Below are 22,180 nucleotides of genomic sequence, written 5' to 3'. Positions count from 1 at the left end.
CATCACTGGCTTTGACCACTAGCTGCCAGCAGCACCCCAAAAATGTCTCCAGACATGTCCCCTGGTTGAGAACCGCTGTGCTCCGATAGGGCCTTGTTTTCTCTTGCTGAAGCTTTTATTTCCTGGGAACAACCAGCCATTCCCTTTGGGAAGTGCTGTCACGTGATGGTTGAGAGCAGTGGTGATGACATCGGGGTTCATCCTGGTCATGCCCCCAGCAGCTGGGTGCCTGTGGGCCCGTCGCTCACCCTATCCAGGCCCCGGATTCCTCTTATAGGAAATGGATCTCTATGTTAATAATAGCTATATTCCTCCTAAAAATCATCAGTGAGAGACTATGTGCAAAGCACTGGGAGTTGGGCCAGGCTCCATCGAAACCAGCATTAGGTACAGGAAATGTTTTTATGGAAAAGAGTCAAGCTGGGGAAAGCTTAGAAACACAGCATCCCTACAGCCAGGGCGGACTCAGGGTCCCTGTGAGCCTTCCGCAATTAACCACTTGGGTAATGGGTCACGGAGGGTGTTTTGGGGGGCAGGGGTGGTGGTGCCCAGTACATGGGGACGCTCAGGGCAGCTGGATATTGAGGGGCTTCACAGCACTCCAGGGGTCCTCCAGGGCCTTCCTGGAAGGATGATCCTGCAGCTGGTGGGTGTCCCACAGCCGGGGTGCCATCCGCGCCTGCCCCCCTTCACCAAGTCCTGGCATGTGTGCCTCTTTGGACTGAGCTCCTCTCGCCCGTCTCTGGCAGGTGGTGGGCTCCCAGGCAAGGATCCTGTACTCGGACCAGAAGGGCCGCGTGGCCATCGCCGTGGCCATTAACCGAGCCATTGCCAATGGCGAGATCCAGGTGAGGGGTCCCTGGGTGCCGGTGGGTGGCTTCTCTTAGGCTCCTTCCCATGGTGCAGGTGCCGCCGGGGTCCAGGAGCCAGACGCACAAGGGCCTCAAGGACCCAGGGCTTCCTGCTCCAGGGACATGGGCTTCCCGCTCCAGGGACACAGGGCTTCCCACTCCAGGGGCGCGGGGCTTCCTGCCTCAAGGACACAGGGCTTCCAGCCTGCGTTCCTCAGGTCCAGGCCTCCGCAACCCCATGTTTAGGGAAGGTGGGCCAGCACCAAGAGCTGGTTTTCACTGGGTGACAAGGCCTGCCCTTTCTGTGTGACCTCAGGCAAGTCAGACACCCTCTCTGAGCACCTTTGTTCCCCTCTTCTCCCAAAGGAGAAAGAATGTTAACCTCAAATCCTTTTTAAAACATATTTTCTCTTTTTTAAAGTGATTGCTCCCCAGGGTCTCCCCATTTCCCTTTGATTTGGAGTTCCTTGGTATCGAACTCTGGGCACCCCTGCATGGAGGGGCCTTTTTGCACCTCTACCCTTTTGTGTAACTCTCATACTGCAGAGTTCTTGTTGGTGTTCCCCTCAGTGGAAGTGCCCAGAATATTCACAATCAGGCCTGAAAAAGAGATCAAGATGGATGGACATGAAGGCCGCCCCCCTGCATGGTTTTGGGGGGTTGGTGACACTGACAGCAGCTTGTCTCCCTCAGCCTGTTTGCAACTGAGGTCCTTCAACATGGGAAGGGAATAAGAAGCAGCCTGTGCAACCCCATGCTTCCCCAAAGTCTACCATGCTTGCAAAGGGTTTCAGCGGAGGCTGGCCAGGCCATCCCCTTGACACTACCACCCAGGCTGGATCTGCCAGCATTCACGTCACCCCTTCATTCAGCGATGCTGGATCAAGTGCCTCTCTAAGCCAGGTCATGCTAGGTACTGGGCACAGGGCAAAGAACAGAACAGACCCAGCCCCTGCCCTCCCTCGAGGTACAGCCTATGAAGGGAAACGAATCAGGGTGATAAGGTGGGGCGTGTTGGGGGGTAGAGATGAATGGTGGCTTTAGGTGCGGGGCCAGGACAGGCCTGACCTGAGCTGCTCACTGGTGCTGAGACCTCAATGGCAAGAATGTGCCAGAACAACTGGGGGTAGCCCGTCCTAGGCAGAGGACACTGCAAGTGCAAAGATGAAGAGGTAGCACGATCAAGGCCACCTGGAGGGAAGGGAGCTGGGGGGAGCATAGAAGGAGCTGAAGCAGGTCCTCTTAACTCAAGAACATTGGGGGGCAGGGGTTCAACCTGTTGGCAGCTGAGGTCCTTCAACATGGGAAGGGGATAAGAAGCAGCCTGTGCAACCCCATGCCCAACTGGGCAGGGCTGGGAAGACCCACACCCACTGCCCAGCTGGACGTCCTTTGTGAGACCCTCAGAAGAAAGGTCCCCCAGGACTCGGCACTGGAGATGGAGCTACTTTGCTGGAGCAGCTGGGCCACTGTCGCTTGTGGACCCTGAGAACCACGCTTGGACCTGCTTTCTTCCCTTTTGTGCATAGTGGCAGTCGCACTCTAGCCTTTCTGTTCCATCATCCTAGCTTTGTTCCCCTCTGCTCCAATGCCTTCACCTATTTTATCTTTTATTGTTCCAGTGGCAACTTATTTGCATAATGTGATTGCCGTGTGTACAGCAGTCAGTAATCTGCTTTTAAATGAGGTTAGCCAAGCTGACCTGACCTTAGAATGGGTTCCGCTTTGCCTGCAGAATGGCTGAGAATATTCCATCGTGTGGATGTTAAATAGCAGAGTGGTCATGCTGTATCTGACCGACCCCCAAATGCCTGAGACCCTCTAGGAAACAAGGAGTGCTGTCCACACATGTATTTAAAAATCAAACTAAATATGACTGCCTGAGGCTGTTGTGAAGATTGAATGATCTTCAGTGAATGAGCTGACACATGCAAAGAATGATGTTGGGCATATGGAAAGCACCCAAATCCGTTGAATCCATTGCTCATTACAGGAAGACATCAGAAAATTGTGCATGGGTGCTTCTTAGTCTGGAAGTTTCTGGTAACTTCCCAAAGAATAAACCTGGCCTAGCTTGTCTTGTCTGGTATTTGTTTCTTAAAAAATTTTTTTTTCTTGAATCTAAGCCTGAGAGACAGTGCCTATGATGGGAGAAAACCATCCATGAGAATCCATCTTCTAATGTTTTTAAACAGATGGACTGCACGTGATAAACAACTGTGAGAATAAAAGAGAATTCAGGAGAAACTCAGCGTCTCAATTAGCCAGGGCTGCTCTAACAAACACTGTGGACGGATTGGCTTAAACAATAGGAAGGTTTTGCCTTAGGGTTTTGGAGACTGAGAGTCCAGCATCAAGGTGCCCACAGGCTGTGCGTCCACCCAAGCCTGCTGTGCTGTGCAGGTAGCCGGCTGGCCCAGCCCATAACTCACCTCTGCCTGTGTCACATGGCCGTCTCACTGTCTCTATCTTTCCCTTCGCTATGTCCAAACGTCCTCTGCTTGTAAGGACTTCAGCCACATGGCTTGAAGGCCCTCTGTGATTCAGTCTGACCTTATCTTAACTAATAACGACATCGAAGATCCTATTTACAGATGAGTTCACGCCCAAAGGGCCGGGGTTGGGATTGAAACATGCCTTTCTGTGGGACGGATTCGATCCATAACAGCCTGCGTCCTTCCTGCCCCCTTCCTTAAGCCCCAGTCCCTCTCCCAGGGCAAAACCTCTTCTCCATTTCTTGGGTGCAAATGTGAACATATACCATCTAGCTCCTCCTGTACACTGATGGACACATTGGCATCTTGCAGAAGAGAATCTACTTTTAAGGTATTCTGCTGTGGCCAGCCCCTGCTGGGCACAGTGGGTGGACGTCGTTGGGTGATATATTTTATCCTTCCACATGGCAGGCACCGGTGGTCCTGAGCCGAGACCACCATGATGTGAGCGGCACAGACAGCCCTTTTAGGGAGACCTCCAACATTTACGACGGCTCTGCCTTCTGTGCAGGTGAGGAAGACAACATCAAAAAAACTTAAAAAAAAAAGTCTCAGTATTGGATTTGGATTTTATTTAAAAAATCAGTTTATTCATTCGTTCATTCAGGCAGTCAGTCATAATGTTGTGAAAAGTGTTTTGGGGTCTGAGAGGCTTGGTGTCCGGTGACCAGCCTGGGGCTAAGGATTTTCCAGGGTCACGGGACTCCCCATTTTAAAACTGGGCCAGTGCCAGGCACACTTGTGTGCACCTGGTCCCGGCACTTGTGTGTGCCTGGTCCTGGCACTTGTGTGCACCTGGTCCTGGCACTTGTGTGTGCCTGGTCCTGGCACTTGTGTGCACCTGGTCCTGGCACTTGTGTGCACCTGGTCCCAGAGCTTGCTGGGTGATTGTCAGCAAGATGCTCAAAGTCTCTGAACCTCAATTTCCTTTTCTATAAAATCAAAATGATAATAGCACCTACCTCAAAGCATGGTTGCGGAGAATAAATGAATTAAAATATGTGCAGCACTTAAACCCATAGCCAGTTTTCAATGAATGTGAGCTGCTGCTGCTGCTAATATAATCATTGCACAGGTGGAAGCATTTTAATCTGGATGTAAGTCTCTTGTTCCCAGCACTTGAAGCCTCCTTGCTTTGTGGATGGGATCCCAAGGGAAAAAGCTGGACATGCCACAATAGCATCTGCACCCCTGTTTCCAGGAACTAGTCCATTTCATCTAAGTTACTGATTTTATGGGTATAAAGTTGTTTGTAGTGTTCCCTTACTATCTGTTTCAGTTTGCTAAAGCTACCAGAATGTAATATACCAGAAATGGATAGGCTTTTATAAAGAAGCTTTATTAAGTTCTAAGGCTGTGAAAATGTCCAAATCAAGGCACCAACAAAAAGCACAGTGGCGGGGCAGGGGGCGGGGAAGGCAGTCAGTTTGTGGAACAGCTTTGTCAGCTGGGAAGGCATGTGGCTGGAGTCAGTGGGTCCCTGCTCCTGGTACATTGCTTTCAGCTTCTGATTCTAGTGGCTTTCATTCTGAGAGTCTGTGGGCCCTCACTTAGCTTCTCCAGGGCAAGCTCTGGATTTCATCCTTAGTTTAGCATCTCAAAACATCTGTCTTGGTTTCACTTCTCTGTTCTCCATGTCAGTTCTGAGGTCTCTCTCCATGAGCTCTTTTAAGAGCTCCAGTAAACTGATTAAGACCCACCTGGAATGGGCAGGGCCACACCTCTATGGAAATAATCTAATCAAAACATCCCACCCACAGTTGGGTGGGTCACATTTCCATGGAAACAACCTAATCAAAAGATCCCATCAAATAATAGGTGTGCCCCCACAGGATTGGGTTAGTATTAAAAGAACATGGGTGCACGGTGGTTCAGTGGTGAATGCTTGCCTTCCATGCGGGGGACTTGGGTTTGATTCCCAGACCATGCACCTGAAACAGACAAACAAAAAGTACATGGCTTTTCTGGGGTACTTAACAGTTTCAAACCAGAACACTATCCTTTTTCAATATCTGTGGGGTCAGTTGTGCTGTCCCCTCTTTCATTCCTGATATTAGTCATTTAGGTCTCCTGCTTTTTGCTTCTTTAGTCTAGCTAGAAGTTTATCAATTCTATTGATCCTTCCAAAGAAATGTTTAGTTCCCTTGATTTTTTTCTATTGATTTTCTGTTTCCAAGTTTGTTCTTTTCTGATCTACTCTTTAGTATTTCCTTTGTTCTTCTTGTTTGGGTTTAATTTGCTATTTTTTCTCTGGTTTCTGAAGGTGGAAGCTGAGGCTACAGATTTGAGATTTTTCTTAAATGTTCTAATAATATTAATGCTATAAATTTCCTTCTAAGCATGGCTTTGGCTGCATCTCACAGTTTTTGATATGTTGTATTTTCATTTTCATTCAGTTCAAAATATTTTTAATTTGCCCTTGAGACTTCACTTGAGAGCTATGAATATTCAGAAGTGTGTTTTTATATTTCCAAATTTAGGAGGATTTTTCCAGATATCTCTCTCTTCAATGGTTTCTGGTTAATTCCTTTATGGTCTGAGTCCTTACTTTGTGTGATTTCCAGTATTTGAAATTTGTTCATGGCCCAGAATATGCTCTATTTTGGTGAGTGTTCCATTCTGTGTGCACTTGAGAAGAATGTATATTCTGCTGTCATTTGCTGTTGGGTCGTCTAGATCATTAGTGATTTTCCTCCTACTTGTTCTATCAATGACTGAAAGGAGCATTGAAATCCCCAACTATGTCTGTGGATTTGTCTATTTCTCCTTTCCATTCTTTCCATTTTTGCCTCATGTATCTTGCAGCTCTGTTGTTAGGTGCATCTTCATTTTACAGTTTATTAGGTTGTCCTGGAGAATTGCCCCCTTTATCATCATGCAATGCTCCTCTATGCCTGGCTCTGGAATCCACTCTAGCTGATATTAATATGGCTTGTCTTAGGTACCTATAGCTGCTGTAATAAACTGCCACCAGCCTTGTGACTTACAACAACCCATATGTATTCTCTTACAGTTCTGGAGATCAGAGGTCTGAGATCTAGTTTTACTGGGCTAAAGGCAAGGTGGCAGCAGGTCCAGGCTCCTCTGGGAGACTGTAGGGGAGAATGCATTTCATTTCCTTTTCTAGATTCTAGAGCCACATTTCTTGGCTTGTGGCCCCTTTCCTTATCTTCAAAGCCAACAAGGTAGCATCTTATCTCTTAGCTCCTGTTTCCATCAGTTGCTGTCACATGGCCTTGTTCTTTCATGTAGTCAAATCTTTCGCTGCGTCCTTCTTATAGGGACACCTGTGATTGCATTTAGGGCCCAGCTGGGAATTTCAGAATAATCTCCTTAACTCAAGATTCTTAACTTAATCATATTGCCAAATCTACTTCTTTATGTAAGATGATGTTCATAGGTTCTGTAGGTTAGGACTGAGTGTTTTTGGAAGCTGCTATTCAATCTATCATATAGTTGCCACAGCTTTCTTTTGGTTAGTGTTTTCAGGGTATATATTTTTCTGTCCTTTAACTTTTTTCTTTATTAAAGAAGTTGTGGGTTTACAAAAACAATCATGCATAAAATACAGGATTCACATATACCACCCTATTATTAACACCTTGGATTGGTGTAGAACATTCGTTACTATTGATGACAGCACATTTTTATAATTGTACTATTAACTGTAATCCATGAATTAACTTAGGGTTTGTTGTGTAGTGTAGTTCCATGGTTTTGCTTTTTTTTTTTAAAAAAAACTTATTCTGTTACCGTATATATGGTGTGTTATTTCCCTTTTTAATTGTATTTGGAGGTATATTTCAGTGCTGTTAATTGTGATCACAATGCTGTGCTCCCATCACCACCATCCATTACCAAACAATCCCATTGTTCCAAGTAGGAATCCTGTACATTTTAAGCCTTAACGTGCCATCATCCTTTTACTTTTGACTTATCTATGTCTTTATATTTAAAGTAGGTTTCTTGTTGATGGCATATAATTATTAGTTGGATCCTGCTTTATGTTTCTTAATCAAAGTTGACCAACTCTGTATTTTAGCTGGTATATTTAGACAATTCACATTTGAAGTTATTATTGATATGGTTGGAATGAAATCTTCCCTCTTGCTAGCTGTTTTCTATTTATTCCTCCTTTTCTGCCTTCTCTTGGATAAATTGAACATTTTGATGACTCAGTTTTCTCCTCTATTGGTTTTTATTTGTACCTCATTTTAAAAGAAGTTTTAGTGCTTGCCCTAGGATTTATAATATATATATTCCCCAACCATCTGAGTATACCTTCAAATAATACCATACTGCTTCACATATGGAATAAGGACGTTATAGCAGTATATTATGTGGTTCTGCCTATCATCGTTATGTTTTTATTATAATGATTTTTACTTTTTATCTGGCATAATCACACAACACATTGTTATTCTTTTTGCTTTAGGCAGTGATTTATCTTTTAGAGCAATTGAAAATATGAAAAAAATAGTTTTCAGTTTTAACTTTATTCCATTTTGAATGCTCTTCATTTCTTTATGGGGATCCACATTTTGATCTGATACCATATTCCTTCTGCCTGAAGAACTTAGTTTAACATTTTTTTACAGAGTAAGTCTTCTAGTAATGCATTTCTTTAGTTTTGTTTCTTAGAGAAAGTCTTTATTTTGTCTTCATTTTTGAAGGATATTTTCACTGGGTGTAGAATTATTGGTTGCTAGTTCTTTTCTTTCAGTGCTTTTCAGATGAACTTTCATTATCTTTAGACTTGCACAGTTTTTGATGAGAAGTCTGCTGTTATTCTTATCCTTGTTCCTTTGCAGGAATTGCACCTTATTTTCTGGCTGCCTTTACGATTTCCACCGTGTCTTTGGTTTTCATTAGTTTGAAGATGATATGCTTAGGTGTGATGCTTTTTATTTATTTATGTATCCTGATGTATCTACTCTGGACCGCTGGGATTTTCAGTTTGCAAAATTATCAGCCATTGTTTCTTCAATGATTTCTTCTGCCCCATTCTCTCTCTCTTCCCCTTCTGAGATTACGTGTATGCTTCATTGTTTGATCTTGTCCCATAGCACTTGGATGCTATGTTCTGTTCTTTTGTTTGTTTGTTTTTTCTTCATATTTTGGTTTGGGTAATTTTTATCAACCAAACTTTGAGTTCACTGATTCTTTCCTTGGCTATATCGAAGAGATGAGCCTGTTGAAGGCATTCATCACCTCTATTCTGTTTTTTTTTTTTTCACTTCTACACTTTCCATTTGATTCTTTCTGCAAAAGTCTCCCCACTTGATCTTGCATGTTGTCTACCTATTCCATTAGAATTTAACATGTTAATCACAGTTATTAAAAATTCCCTGCCTGATAGTTCCTACATCTGTGTTATATCTGTGTCTGCTTTTGTTTTGACACAGAGGCAAAGGCCTCTATGGTTGGATTTGAGCCCACTTTTCCTTCCACAAGGCCATTGGTGTGGAAGTTTATGTTACTCACATGCAGATTTGGGCTGACCTGGGGTTATGTTTCTGCTGTAGTTTTCCTTAGTACACCATAAAGTTTACATTTAACGAGTGATATCTTGTTTTTAGCATATGGGCTGTTTTACCAGAGGTCATTTGTTCTTCCTGTGTCCCAGAGAGAATTCGTATCCCCTGAGATGTATCCCACTCCTTTTAAATACAGTGCTTATTAGCCTGGAATTCTCTGATGTCTTGACTAAGCCTTCATCTTTGGCAGGCACTGTCTGGGGGATGGAGTCTGCCCATGTGTCGCATTCCTTCCCAGCTGCAACGGGTTTCCACCAGTGCCCTAGGCTTTTGCTTTTATTTGAAGATTTAAAGATTTTGTTTTATAAGGGAGACAGGAGAGATGAATCTGGCAGTTTCCCCAGTCCAGCCCTGGGAGGAAACCCTTCTCTGGATTTTCCTTGCTCTTCCTTCTGCCACCCAGTGGCATGATTGGAGGTAAAGCCTTCATAGACCTTATAGCTATAAACCCAGGGGCTTCACAGTATGAGGCTAGCCCATGCTTTCCTTTAGCAATTCGTCAGAAACATAAAGCAGTAAGCTTGAGTTCTGTTTCCCCATGCAGTTGCCTCTCTCTTCCCAGATTTCAAGTACTCTGATGGGGTCAAGTTGGTAATTTGCAGTTTTTCCAGCTTTTTTGTTATTGTTGTAAGTGTGACAGCAGTACTCATGCACTCTGCATGTCTGAGCTAAAACTGGTGTCACATCTCTCTGAAGTCTTTTTTTCTTTTTGTTCTTGGGACACTTTCTCAAGTGCTCAATGCCAGAGATTGTAACTGTGTCACAGGAGAATAGTGGGTAATTGAGGAAGCTCTTGTCACTATATCCTGCTTGCAATTGGGTCCTTCAAATATCAGTATTGCCAGGACTAGAGATGCCTTTCTCTTGTCACCTGTTTGTCCTGTCGATGCCCTGTCCTTCCAGGCCTGAGCAGTGATAGCTCAGCCGGGAATGCCTGTGGATTTCCGGTTTCTTGCTTCATGTGGAGAATGATGTGTGGGTCTCTCTGTTTCCACAGACATGGCTGTGCAGAACTTTGTAGGCGATGCCTTTCGTGGAGCCACCTGGGTGGCCCTTCACAATGGAGGAGGCGTAGGCTGGTAAGAAGCTTGGCAAGAATGGGGTGTGGGCCAATTCAGACGTCCTTCAGGGCTGGGTACAGGAATTCCCTGGAGGTCTGGCCCAGGTGGCTGGAGCCCTGGGACCTACCTCCCTGCTCTATCTGCCATCAGCTTTGCTGTAAATGTGTTCCCCGTGTGCGCTGGAAATCAGTGGGATGGAACAAACATGCCGGAGGCGGGGTGGGGGCCGGTAGCTTGCACGAGCTTTTCTACTTCTCTGGGTCTTGTCTCTCAAACAGGGCACGGTCGTTTATGTTTGATAAAAACAACCACATTTTCAAGTTGATTTTGCAGATGCGTTCTCAGTGAACTTGCACAGTGCTTTCCCTGTTGAGGTGTTTTTATTCCAAGTTGGATTGCCTCACTCGAGAGAGCAGGACTTAGCCCCAGTTTCCCAGGGCAGCTGGGAGTGGTGGGTGGGAGACTGGGTTCTAGCCTCACCTTTGCCTGCATTCGCGGCTCTATCCCTCCACAGGCCTATTTCTAGTCTGCAAATGGAGGGCACTGGGGTTTAGGGGACGAGCTCCTCAGAGAATTCCTGCTGACATTAGCAGTTCTGCCACGATGTTGCTGCTAAGAATCATGAATAACGAACCTTTGTAAAGCATTGACCATCTGGCAAGCATTTGCTAAACTTATTCACCTAATAGAAGGAGAGTGAGTTTTATAAATGAGGAAACTGAAGCAGCAGGAAGACAGTCACTCTAAGTTGCATCTGTGTCAGGTCCCCTCCTCTAGGTCTCCTGGGGGACAGGGCTGCTGTGTCTGGGGCCTCCTGGGCTGAAGCTGGATTGCTGGCCACTCAGCAGCAGGGGGTGCTGCAGCCTTGGAAAGGATGCTGCTTCCCAGGCCTTGCTCTAGTGGCACTCGCCAAAATGAACTCCAAGTCCATTTTTGGCTGGGTCAAGTTTTTGAACGGATCAAGTTTTTTGCCCCCTTGGGAGCCAAGTCTGCTAGCAGCTGAGTTTCCCTGGGCTTTCAGATGGGGCGGCTTTGGCCTCATGCCCATGGAGGCTGGAATTCTGTGCAGCTGCCCAGTCATGTGGCTTTATTTCATGGAAACTATGACCCAAGGGCATGATCTTTCTGATGCCAGGGCTGGAGAAAACTGGGTGGGAAAGACGCCTGATGATTGGGTACCTGGTATTTCAGTGCCAGATTTATTGACCTGATTTCAGAGATGAAGAAAGGGATGCTAATGGTAGCTAAGCACCTCACCTAAGGCCACAGAGCTAGTGGTAGAGCCAGGATCCGAGTCCAGCAGTTCTGTCATCTTGTAGGATTGGCAGAGGGTAATAGCAGGCCTGAGAAAGAGGCCCACCAGCTGGGACAAGGGACCTGTGATGGTTACGTTCAGGTGTCAGCTTGGCAAGGTGACGGTGCCCAATTGTCTGGTCAGGTAAGCACTGCCCTAACAGTTACTGCAAGGATATTTCGTGACTGGTGAATAAACCAGAAAGCTGGTTTATTACATTATCAATTGATTGCATTGGTGAGTGAATACGTCTACGAATCAATTCAGGGTATGTTGCCCACGAGAGAATCCAATCAGTTGGATTTAATCCAATCAGTTGAAGACCTTTTAAGGAGAAGAGAGAATTTTCACTCTTTCTTCAGCCAGCCAGCTCTCCTGTAGCGTTCACTGAGGGACTTCATCAGAGTTTCCAATCTTACCACCTGCCCTGTGGATTTTGGACGCCGTGGTTGCATGAGACATTTTTATAAATCTCATTTTTGCAGATATCTCCTGTTGGTTCTGTTTCTCTAGAGAACCCCAATACAGGGCAGCAGGCTCAGAATTCGTGCAGGACCCCTATACTCAGGCCTCCCTGGGAGACTTCCCACCAACACTCCAGGATGCATCCTGCAAAGTCCTAAGCTGTTCCCACCTCCAAAGCGGCCACCTCCTCCAGACTCTGCCGGAAGGGACATGGGTCAGTGAGATGCTGGAACCAACACCCTTTGCTTTTCTTGAGGACACTTAATGATGGCTCTGTTGTCATTTCAGCTCCCTCCTTGGTCTCTCGTCTCCTCAGAGTTCCCCTTTCTGATTGCTGGTTTTGGTGTCTATATTTGTGCCATCTGTCCCGTCGTCCTTGCTGTCTGCCCTTGTCTAGAGAGAGCACACACCTTGGGTGGTGTTGTGGTTAGGGACATGTGTCAACTTGGCCAAGTTGTGGTACCTGTATTTCTGATTGGGTAAGTGCTGGCCTGTCTGTTGCAATGAGGACATTTCATAGGATTAGGTCATGAGCACGTCAGCTACATCCACAGCTGATTCCATTTGTAATCAGCCAAAGGGGAGTGTCTTCTACAGTTAGTGATGCTAAATCTAATCATGGGAAGCCTTTTAAGGAGGACTCAGAGGAGACAGGTTCCATTACTGCTTCAGCTGGTGAACCTCTCCTGTGGAGTTCATCCAGACCATCCATCGGAGTTGTCAACTTCACAGCCTACCCTGTGGATTTTGGACTCTGCGTTCCTGTGGTCACATGAGACACTTTTATAAATTTTATATTTGCAAGTGTTCCCTGTTGATTCTGTTTCTCTAGCAAACCCTAACTAATACAGGTGGGGCCTTCAGACCCTGGGCTGCATGGAGGTTGGTGTGGCAGGCTGCAGAGGTGGAGAGATGCAGGTGCTCAATGTCTTTTGATCTCAGCCCTTGAGCTGGTCGGACCACTCAGAAAAGACATTTCCAGCCTCCTGCCTCCTAGAGGGGTGTAGGCCTGTTCTAGGAGCTGAGTTGATAGGGCCTGACAGTTCACTGTTGAGGCTTTTCCTGCTCCCACCCCCCTCCCCCACCTTCTGTCCTCATACTAGATACAGAGACCCGTGGGTCAGCACCTTTGATGGTCAACTCCCAGTTTTCTGCTGCAGTTCCGGACAGGCAGCCTCTTGCCAACACCATGTGGAGCAGGGCTTCTGGAAACTTCTAGTGTGGCCAGGAGGCTTTTGGCTGGTCTTGGTGCTTTTATTAGCTCTGTTCTCATTGCCACTTTCAGAGTACTTGGGGCCACCAGCTTCCAAGGGTTTTACTTCTGGCTCCTTCTCTCACAGCTGCTGGAGTATCAGCTTCCCTGCATCTTCTCTCCAGCTTCCAAGATTGCATCGCTGATTCTCCTCTCTCTTTCTCTTTGTCCTTGGGGGTGAAAAATTCCTAGAGAGCCATTCAAGTGCGGTTTTCAGAGGGAACAGAGATCAACATGTGTATTTAGCCAAACATCTTTATCTGGATATTGACATTTTTTTTCCCTTCCCTAAACAATGTCTTAGAGTGCTTCCCAAACTTGCATGTACAACACAAATCACCTGGGAATCTTGTTAAAATGCAGTTTTTTCTGAGTCAGGAGGTCTGGGGTGGGGCCTGAGGCTGAGCCTCCCTGACAAGCTCCTAGGTAGTGCTGATACATGCAGCTGGCCCCAGGACCGGTCTGAGTAGCCACGGCTGGGAGGACTCTGTTCATATAGGGTTTCCTCTACCCCATCCACCACCAGGCCAATAGGAGATGTCGACTCCTTTTTAAGTGAGCCAAACTGACTGACAGCAGGGATCAAACCTATCTGCCTGCATTCTAGTCCTGGCTTTGCCTTTTACTCACTGTGGGAAACTCTGGGCCAAGCCTCCTATGTCAAGCTTTGTAGCATAAGGGTTGAAGGAATGGATTTGAAGCCAGTTGCCAGTGCAAGTCCAGATTTCTGTGCCTTTGTTTCGCATCTGCAAGAATAATGCTAGGATAGTGGTGAAGATTCAAGGAGTTAATAACAGTAGCCAATGCTTGCATCACGTTTAATTCATGCGAGGCCTTCTTCTATGCCATTTGCGTGTGTTAACGGACTAATTGCCTTAACAGTCCCTTTTATGAAATAGGTACTATCCCAGGAAGGATAAGAAACTTGGCCTAGAGTTTCCCACAGTGAGTGAATGGCAGAGCCAGGACTGGAATGTAGCAGATAGGTTTGATCTCTGCTGTCAGCCACTTTGGCTCACTTATAAAGGAGCCAACATATCACACATCTTCCCAAAATGTTCATTTTGATCACGTGCATGCTATTTGTTGACTGGATTTGTGGGTTCAAAATACATAGACATTTTAAACTTAGATAGTGACTCCCAAATTCCTCCATTAACATTCTGGCTTCCCTCAACTCAGATGCCCTGTCTTTTTTAAACATGGATGGGCAAGACGTAAGGCACCACTGTAGTTTTGATTTGCATCACCATGTTCACGGGTACAGTTGTACATCTGTTTTCATGTTTCTTAGCAAGTCACATATCTTTGGCGAATTGCTTGCTCTCAGTGTTCTCCTGTTTTTCTTTTGTCATGCACTTTGCCTTATCCATTTATGGGGGTTCTTAATATAGTCGACGTATTAATCCTTGGCTACGTGTGTTGCAAATATATTCTATTCCACTACTTGTCTTTGGACTTCATTTAGGGTGTCTTTGCTAGCTGAGATCTCCGGGAGGCAGAAGCTGGGGTGGCATTAGGAGTGTGCAGAAGATTTATGGGGGGGGGAGTCTTAGTATCCTTGGGCTGCCTCAGGCTAATTGGCTTAAAACAACCAACACTTATTGTTTCACGGTGCCAGAGGCTGGAAGTCCAAAATTACGGTGTCAGCAGGGCCATGCTGCCTTGGAAAACTGGAGGGGAGAATCCTTCTTTGCTTCTTCAAGGTAGTAGCAGGTTGCTACAGAGGGATGGATATTAGCCATAGGACAAACATGCAGTGAAGGTGAAAGAGCTGAAAGAAAATAAGGACATCGTGAAAGCTTCTAGATGTAAGTCACAGCAGTCGTCAGAGAAATGCATGAATTAGAAATCAAGAAATATTGACAGTAAAGGAACTCAGCCTTCAAGTAATCAGAAGGACCATAAAATAAACTGAAGAAAGAAGGAAGCAGGAAGAAGGATGATAAAGTAATCAAGATAAAATCAGAAAGAATGACAGCTCAATCCAGGAATATAAAAACTGCCCCAAAGAAGTGTATCTTCAGGTGAAAAGACGTTTTGGGAAAGCATTCTAGGAACTTGGAAGAGGAGGTCACATCACACTCACAAAGTCAAGGTGGGCTTCTCGGTGGAGGTGATGTCTGAGTGGGTCCTGAAGGACAGGTGCAACTTTGATGGTGTCAAGGCACAGAGGCTCAGCCAGTGAGGAACAGAACATGTGGCAGGTCCTAGAGGACCCCCTCGGATTCGCCAATGCCTCGCACCCTACCTGGCATTCAAGGAGAATTTTTCAAGAGAATGTGTCAGGCTGGGAAGGCAGATGGAGCCAGGGCTGTGTCTTGTATCTTCACACCTCTCAAAATGTGTGCTTCTGCCTACTCCGTGGAGGGTCAGGGTTCATGGCATGACCTTTCAACCCCTTTGGCTCTTGCAGGGGTGAGGTGATCAATGGGGGATTTGGCCTTGTGCTGGATGGGACCCAGAAGGCTGAGCAGAAAGCCAAGATGATGCTCAGCTGGGATGTCTCCAATGGTGTAAGTGAATCCCCCCCACCCCAGGCCACCCCACTCCTTTTCATTTCCATTAGTGACTCCACCTCTTCTGATGCCACCCCTGAGACAGATCCTGCCCCCTTCCTCCCCACCTAAACAGTCCGGAGCTTATCCTGCCCATGCCTACTTAAGGATGTGTCTTCTCTCTAGCTCCCTCCTTCCACCCCCACCTCCAGTTGGCCGCCCTCCTTGTTGTCGCTGTCTCATCTCTCCTGATCTCTTCTGAGTGTCTCCTGTTGGTTCCCTGACTCTGGTCTTACCTCTCCAGTCCAGCCTCTGTCTACCCAGGGTGGCCTTGGGCAATCTAGCCCTTCCCCTCCCAGCAAGGGGCACTTTCCATTGCTGGCATCACGAGGCCTCTGTGTTAAAGAATTATCATCTTTCCATCATCTCTTGGGGTCTCCATTACACTAGAGAAGAATGCAGGCTCTTATGATATGACCACTGTTGGTTGTGCAGTTCTAACTCACCTTCGCTGCATCTTCTCTCTGTAGGGGTCTTCTGGGAGGGGGAGGGGGCACGATTCCTGTCTATGGCCACCTGACGGACAACTGAGTGGGGGAAGGGCATCACAAAGGGGAAGTCAGGTGGCGATGGGGACAGGTGTGTGTGGGTGTGAGCTGGGGACACGGGGCTGGTGTGCAAGGGTCCAGATGTGAGAGGGAGTTTGCCATCTGATGACCACTGGCCAGGGGGTGGGGGTAGGGGCTAAGGGTGGTGGGTGGTGTTGAAGGGACCGACATCGGCTTGGTGGTGCAAAGCCTTGCCAGTGCATCACAGACTTCAGTGTTTACCCAAGGGGAGGCGGTGAAGACAGTGAGAGGTAGGAAGTGCCCCAGTGCAATTTCCATCCTAGGGGATACCACTGGCTGTGGTGTGGAGAATGGATTGGTGGGAGGTGTGGGTTGGAGTTGGGCAGTGGGGGGAGAGGGGCTGTGGCCATTGTCCAGGGGAGACGGTATGAGGGATGGGCAGGTGGTGGCTGTGGCAATGGGGAGAAGTGATTGGAGAGAGAGCTACTGCCAGGTAGAAGAAGACTGTCTATGGATGGAGAGGAGGGGAGGTGCTGAGAACGACTCCCAGGTGCCTGGTCAGCTCTACCTGGGTGGACAGGCTGACATTCTTGGAGATGGGGGAGGTGGTGGGGTTTGGGCTAGATGGAAAGGTGGTTCAGTTTTAGATCAGAGAGAAGGTTAAGGCTGTCATCCAGGCAGAGAGGAGGGGGCCTGTGCTGGGGGTGCTGATGGAGGCAGACACAAAAGACTGCTGGCCCAGTTCATCAAAAAGTTAAACATAGAGTTACCATATGGCCCGGGGCATGTGCCCCAAAGAACTGAAAACAGGGACCGAACAGATGCTTAGGCACCAATGTTCAAAAGCAGCATCATTCACAAGAGCCAAAAAGCAACCCCAGTGCCCATCAATGAGTAAGTAGATAAGCAAAGCGTGGTCTATCCATTTGATGGAATATTATTCAGCCATAAAAGGAATGCAGTGCTGACACATGCTATAATATGGATGAAAGTTGAAAATATCTTGCTGAGTGAAATAAGCCAGATGCAAAAAGACAAATATTTTATTAATCCACTTAATATGAAATATCTAGAAAAAGCAGAGTCACAGGGACAGAAAGTAGAGCAGATGTTACCAGGGGCCAGGGGGTGAGGGGAATGGGGAGTTATAGCCTAATGGCTACAAAGTTTCTGTTTGGGGTGATGAAAAGCTTTGGTAATAGATGGCAGTGCTGATAGCACAGCATTGTAACTATAATGAAAGCCACTTTTAAAAATATCAAATTTTGTGTTAAAAAAATATCAGTAAAATAAAATAAGACTGCTTGCCCTGTAGATAGCCAAGGAGGTTCCTGGAGTGGAGGAAGGCAGGGAATTTGGGACCCAAGCTGCCATGTGCCCAGAGAATCTTGTCCGGATGTGCTGTCCATATGCCAACCTCTGCCTCTCTCCCCCACCCCCCCGCCATGTTGGCAGGTGGCCCGGCGTTGTTGGTCTGGAAACCAGAAGGCCTACGAGATCATTTCGCAGACGATGCAAGAAAACAAGGGCTTGGTGGTAACGCTCCCCCATGAGGTGGTGAATGAGCGCATACTCCAGAAGGCCCTGTCGTTGTGAGCAGGAGGCCCTGTCGTTGTGAGCAGGAGCTGAGAGCCAACTGTGGAGTCCCCACCCCTCCATTCCCATCCTCACCTCACAGCCACGCCCTGCTTTCCCCTGCATGCCCTTTGTCTCCTTGGCTTCCCCATGAAGTGGGCAGGCAAGCATGACACCAAGATGAGTAACCCCAGCTCTGGGATACTCCAGCTCTGAGCTTTGGGACCCTGGAGGCCACCCTGGTAGCACTGCCAGCCCATTTACACATGAGCCGGGTGAGGCTCAGAGAAGTGAGGCCCTTTGTCCATGACAACACAGCCAGGTAGAGGCTAAGTTTTGCTTGTGGCTGAATTCTCAGGCCTGTTGTGGAGTAGGTTCAGGAGTTTTGTTGAGTGTGAATGAATGTTGGTTGAGCGTGAATGAATGTTGGTTGAGCGTGAATGAATGTTGGTTGAGTGTGATGAATGAAACTAGGTTTCTTCTAAGCCTTGCTTGGTTTCTTCTACATATGGGGCCAACCTTTTCCTCTGCCAGGTTTTTATCACATCATCATGTCTCTTATCTGCCATCCATCCATCCATCCATCCATCCACGCATACATCCATCCATCTTTCTGTCTATTTGTCCATCCAACTGACTAATGGACCTCAGTGCCCCAGGCTCTGGGGATACAGATAAATAAGATCAAGCCCTTTGCCTTGGAGGAGTCCAGGGGGTAAGAAAGACAGTTAAATACATAATTGAAGTGCGATGTGCCGTGTGCTGAAATAGAGACCCATGTAAGGCGTCATGGGGGCAGGGTGGAAGCGAGTTGGTGGAATGACTTCAGAAAACAAGTGGCATTTGACTTCTACCCTAAAGGATGTGTGGTAATTGGGGGGCTTGGTGGGGAAAAGGACAGGGAAGGGAGTAAATGCAGTTTGGTTCCTCACATGATATTCCCGAAGTTCATTCCAAAGCCCTGGGCTACCCACTAGGAGCAACACTGGCTCCTGTATCTAGACTTGTGTACCTCCTCCCTCCCTCCCACCAAACTCAGTCCTGCTGAACCCTCAGTCTCAGATGCAAAGGATCAGAAGCAAAATGATTTATGTCTCCAGGCCTTCATTTTGAAGCAGGCATTTCTTTTCTTTTTTTTTTTTTAAAGAGTTCCCTCACTTTTAGTTGTCCCCCTCCTACCTCCCTGGCCTCTGGCTGCCCTGTGTCCCCTCTGCAAGTTCTAGCCCCACCTGCCCTCCTTCTGGGGCTCTGTGTGACTGGATGTGAAGATGCATCACCCTGAGTTGGGCCAGGGTTAGGAGGAAAAGGACGAGGTGCCGGTAGTGGGGGAGTAGAAAAAATGTCCCCCAAGACAGCACCGACCTCCTGCCCCAGAGTTGGGTATGCTGGAGTGAGGACATTTGTCTTGTTGGGCTCATGCCATCAGACCCAGGCAAAATGCTTTGCCTTCCCCAGAGCAGACCCCTTTGGGGAGCCCAGACACACTTCAGTGGCCCCCCGAGGGTCTGGCCCTCCACCTGCCATCAGCCGCGTTCTGTCCAGGGGATATGGCATCACGTCCTGGTACAGGACCAGGCCTGGGTGATGTGGGAGGAGGGGCGACTGGGTGATTGCCTCCCCATCCTCAGCAACCCATGAAATGGGCTCAATTGTTATCAGTTAGGCTTTGGAAATGGAACGCCCAACCTCTCATAAATGTAATGTGTTTAGGTCCGACATGAAGGGATAAAGCTTATGGAGGCTGAAACTCACTCTCTGGAATCTTGGTGTGTAGTGCATGCTTCTTTCATGGAATAAGACTTTCTTGTAAATTAAGCTGTGGGTTTGAGGTCAGACAGTTCCCAGTTTTCTTCTAACTCTGTCCTGCCAGAACTGATGGGATCTCGGCCTCTCTGAACCTCAGTTTCCTAGTCCGTACATCTCAGCTTACTATGCTGCAATGACAAGCACCACTAACTGGTTGGCTTAAACAATGGAGTTTATTGGCTCAGCGTTTTGGAGGCTGAAGTCCAACATCAAGGCATCGGTTGGGCTTGCTTTCTCCCAGCATCTGTAGGGTCCCAGCCATCTGTCACCTGGCTCATCTCTTTCTGTGTCCTTCTCTAGTTTTCACTGACTTCCAGCTTCTAGTAATCACATCTGAATTTCCTCTACTTCTAAAGACTCCAGAGGGATTAAAGCCCATCCTGGTTCAATTTTGGCCTCATCTATAAAAGGATATTTCAAGATGCTCCTCGCAAAGAGGTGCACACCTTAACTGATAATAATACCTGTAAAGGTGCTATCCACAAACGGGCTCACACTGACAGAACTGGAGGTTAGGATTTGAGCATGTCTTTAAAAGGGGTGTGCTTCAGTCTCCAACACTATATCACCACAATAAACCCTGGCTCACAGCCAAGAGGGAAGGCTGGTTTATCTTTATGCCTACCCAAGTGTATTAGTCAGGGTTCTTTAGGGAACTAGAACCAACAAGAGATATCTGTAAAGATGAGATTTTATAAAAGTGTCTCACACAGCTGTGGGGATGCACAAATCCAAATTCTGTAGGGCAGGCCTCAAGCTGGCAACGCCAATGAAGACCTTGGATGAATTCCTCAGGAAAAGCTGGCTGGCTGAAGTAGACCAAATGAAAATTCTTTCTTCTGACTTCTTTTAAAGTCTTTGATTGGATTAAATGTCTCTCATTGCTGAAGACGCTCTCTGTGGTTAATTGTGGATGGAATCAGTCATAGATGCTAGCAATTTTCTGATGATTTAAATCCCTGAATGTCCTCGCAGTAACAGGAAGGCCAGTGCTCACTTGACCACACAATCGGGCACCATCACCAGCCAAGCCGACACATGAACTTAACCATCAGACCAAGGTATACACGGGGGTCAGGTGGAAGGTAAGCTCCCTGCCCCTTTGCTCCTTCCACCTAATCGCCTCCCTGTAAACATGTCAGCAGTCAAGTTTGCCCCTTGCCATTCTGTTGACAGGTGTGTGTTAGCACCTGTTGTAACAAGGCACGGTGCTCAGGGCACACAGGAGATTGGGCAGAGGCTGACACTAAGCAGGCCCTCTCCACATCCCCACTGCACTTGTTCATGCATGCAGTGGTCGCCTTGCTGGGACCTGGGCTGGGACCTGGGCTGAGGAAGGCAGGCCCAGCCTGGACCATGCATTTCATTCTCACCAGCTCCTGTGCCTAAGTCAGTCCCAGGCCAGGCCCCTGACAGACTTCCCAAGCACTGACTCTGGTGTCCCTAAACAAAGAAATGAAGACAGTGATTGGGGGCACAGCAGGAGTTCTCTCCTCCCCTGCATCTCCAAGGGTCTCTGGGAAACTGGCCCCATCCCCTCTCTGCAGACTGCAGAGGGGCCCAATCTGCTGGGCGCTGAATCCTCAATTCCTCCTCTTTTTCCTTACTAGCTGTGCTAGTTTGAAACTGTTGTGTACCCCAGAAAATCCATGTTCCTTCTCCTGATCCAATCTTGTGGGGGCAGACCTATTATTTAGGGTAGACACTTTGGATTGTTTCCATGGAGATGCAATCCACTCAATTGTGGGTGTGACCTTTTGACTAGCTGGAGATATGACTCTACCCATTTAAGGTGGGTCTTGGTTAGTTTAATGGAGTTCTTTAAAATGGGAAACATTTTGGAGAAAGCTCAAAAACAACATAGATGCAGATGTTTGAGATGCTTGGAGAACCGACAGAGAGAGCAAATGCCTAGACATGGACGTTTGGAGATGCAGTTTCAGCAGATGTTGCCACGTGCCTTTCCATGGGATCCTAAGCAAGCCAGAAGCCAGAAAGGTCCACAAGGGCTGAGAGCTTTTTGAAACCAGAAGCCTGGAGAGGATTCAGACACCAGCCACGTGCCTTCCCATGTGACAGATATAGGCCTTTCTTGAGTCAACATATCTTTTTCTGGATGCTCTAGTTTGGACATTTTTATGGTCTTAGAACTTAAACTTGTAAGTTAATAAATCCCCTTCATAAAAGCCAGTCTAGTAGAGCAACAGTGGCTCAGTGGCAGAATTCTCACCTGCCATGCCAGAGACCCAAGTTTGATTCCCAGAGCCTGCCCGTGCCAAAAACAAACAAACAAACAAACCAAAACTAAACAAAAAGCCAACAACCTATTTCTGATATAGTGCATTCTGGCAGCATTAGCAAACTAAAACATTAATGAAACCCCAATTTTGTTTAGAACAACAATGTGTTCAAGACAAATACTTGCTTTACCAGCTTTCCTTGCTATTGGGAGTGACCATTGACCTAGTGTTGGCCAATGAGATGAGGTGGATGACTGCTGGATAGGACTCTTCTGGGAAAGCATCAGTTTTTCTAAAAAAAAAAAAAAAAAAAAAAAAAAAAATATATATATATATATATATATATATATATATATGGGACAGACTCTGCTGGGTTGCTTTTTGCCTTCCCCTCTTCTTCGTGCCAGAGACTCAGATGTGATGCCTGGAAGTTCAGCAACCATCTTGTGACCGTAAGGACTACAGTGACACTATGAAGACTGGAATGGAATGGAGAGATAGAGGAGCATGGGCTCCTGGCAGCATATAGAGCTGTTC

The 22,180-nt window shown here is 47.0% G+C and overlaps 1 protein-coding gene across 1 annotated transcript in view; it reads left to right on the top strand.

Annotated features, from left to right (window-relative positions):
- The window catches only part of UROC1 (urocanate hydratase 1), a 59,481-nt gene extending 37,542 nt beyond the window's left edge, over window positions 1–21,939 (top strand). Inside the window, exons 16-20 of the mRNA XM_077116303.1 lie at window positions 750–848; window positions 3,758–3,857; window positions 9,881–9,962; window positions 15,372–15,471; window positions 17,478–21,939. Coding sequence (XP_076972418.1) covers window positions 750–848; window positions 3,758–3,857; window positions 9,881–9,962; window positions 15,372–15,471; window positions 17,478–17,618 — 522 coding nt within the window. The 3' untranslated portion in view covers window positions 17,619–21,939. The remainder of the gene's footprint in view (window positions 1–749; window positions 849–3,757; window positions 3,858–9,880; window positions 9,963–15,371; window positions 15,472–17,477) is intronic.
- Window positions 21,940–22,180: the final 241 nt, after the last annotated feature.

Source organism: Tamandua tetradactyla, chromosome 9 (genome assembly GCF_023851605.1).
Source record: "Tamandua tetradactyla isolate mTamTet1 chromosome 9, mTamTet1.pri, whole genome shotgun sequence".
Taxonomy (NCBI): domain Eukaryota; kingdom Metazoa; phylum Chordata; class Mammalia; order Pilosa; family Myrmecophagidae; genus Tamandua; species Tamandua tetradactyla.
This window is presented reverse-complemented; position numbering and strand designations above follow the sequence as displayed.